General features: G+C 36.8%; 1 protein-coding gene across 1 annotated transcript; it reads right to left on the minus strand.

Annotated features, from left to right (window-relative positions):
• Nucleotides 1-844: 844 nt before the first annotated feature.
• On the minus strand, nucleotides 845-1,002 carry LOAG_15852 (hypothetical protein; the record flags this gene model as incomplete). Its single annotated transcript, XM_003151340.2, has 1 exon — nucleotides 845-1,002. A coding segment is annotated over one exon (156 nt), but the record flags the coding sequence as incomplete, so codon positions are not given.
• Between the last annotated feature and the right edge of the window lie 165 nt (nucleotides 1,003-1,167).

A 1,167-nucleotide genomic window follows, 5' to 3' on the forward strand; every position in this document is an offset into this window, starting at 1 on the left:
ATATATATATATATATATATATATATATATATATATATATATATATATATATATATATATATATATATATATATATATATATATATATACATGTGTTACATTTTTTGATTATTTGCCAAGAAACTTTATTAATTTCAAAATTCGACGCTGTTATCGCCGTCAGTTGCAAACCGATGCGTTGCGGGTGTCGATGTGAAATGCGCGACGCGACCCCATCAAAATTGCAGCTGATGAGTTGATAACAATCATACCTGAATAATTGTCATCAACTCCGACTCGGACCTTAAAATTGTATTTTAAGGTAGATAATGTTGTATCCAGCAGTAGTTGTTAATATTTTTGTTTGTAGAAGGCAGTAATTAGAGTTATACTGCTTGCTGAAAATAAGCTTTTCCGCTTATTTATCTGGGCTTTAGTGGAGGGACACAGTGTTCTGGAGGCATCCTTAGTTAGCTGCTGACCATATAGTAATTACACTTACACTTACCTTACCACCATGTTTAGCCTTAAAATTACACTTACCACCATGTTTAGCCTTAAATTAATGCTGATTACTTGCTGCCAAGAGAATTGTGTGTCAAGTAATTGCAACACTTCCTTCCTCTGCTTATACAAACTAACGGTATACATACCCCTACTTGACCCTTGACCTATCTTACAAGATACAGTGAGTAATGTCTCATACTGATTGATTGTACGAATCCAAATAAAGACGATAACTCTATGAATTTTTGCTGGAACAAACTGGCAAGGAAATGGTGGGAAGTGATGAGAGAAAGATAGATAAAGGTTGTCAGCATAGAGTGAACAGAGTTAGGCGAGGAGTAAGAGAATGTGGTAGGACTGCGGAAGTCCATCACAACATGTAAACATCAGCTGAGAAGGGCCGAAAGTCAGCTGAGTGCGGCGTGGCGTACATGTGTGTTCTTCCAGCCAGCGCGCATCGAGGTGCAGGCATTCTTCCAGCAGGAAAACGAAGTGCTCGAAATTTAGCCGCGTCATATGTGTATATGTGTGTGTGTGTGTGTGTGTGTGTATGTCTGTATGTGTATGTGTGTATATGTATGTGCGTGTGTATGTATGTGTATGTGCGTGTGTATATGCATATATATATATATATATGTGCGTGTGTATATGCATATATATATATATATGTGCGTGTGTATA

Source organism: Loa loa (assembly GCF_000183805.2).
Source record: "Loa loa unplaced genomic scaffold supercont3.598, whole genome shotgun sequence".
Lineage (NCBI taxonomy): Eukaryota > Metazoa > Nematoda > Chromadorea > Rhabditida > Onchocercidae > Loa > Loa loa.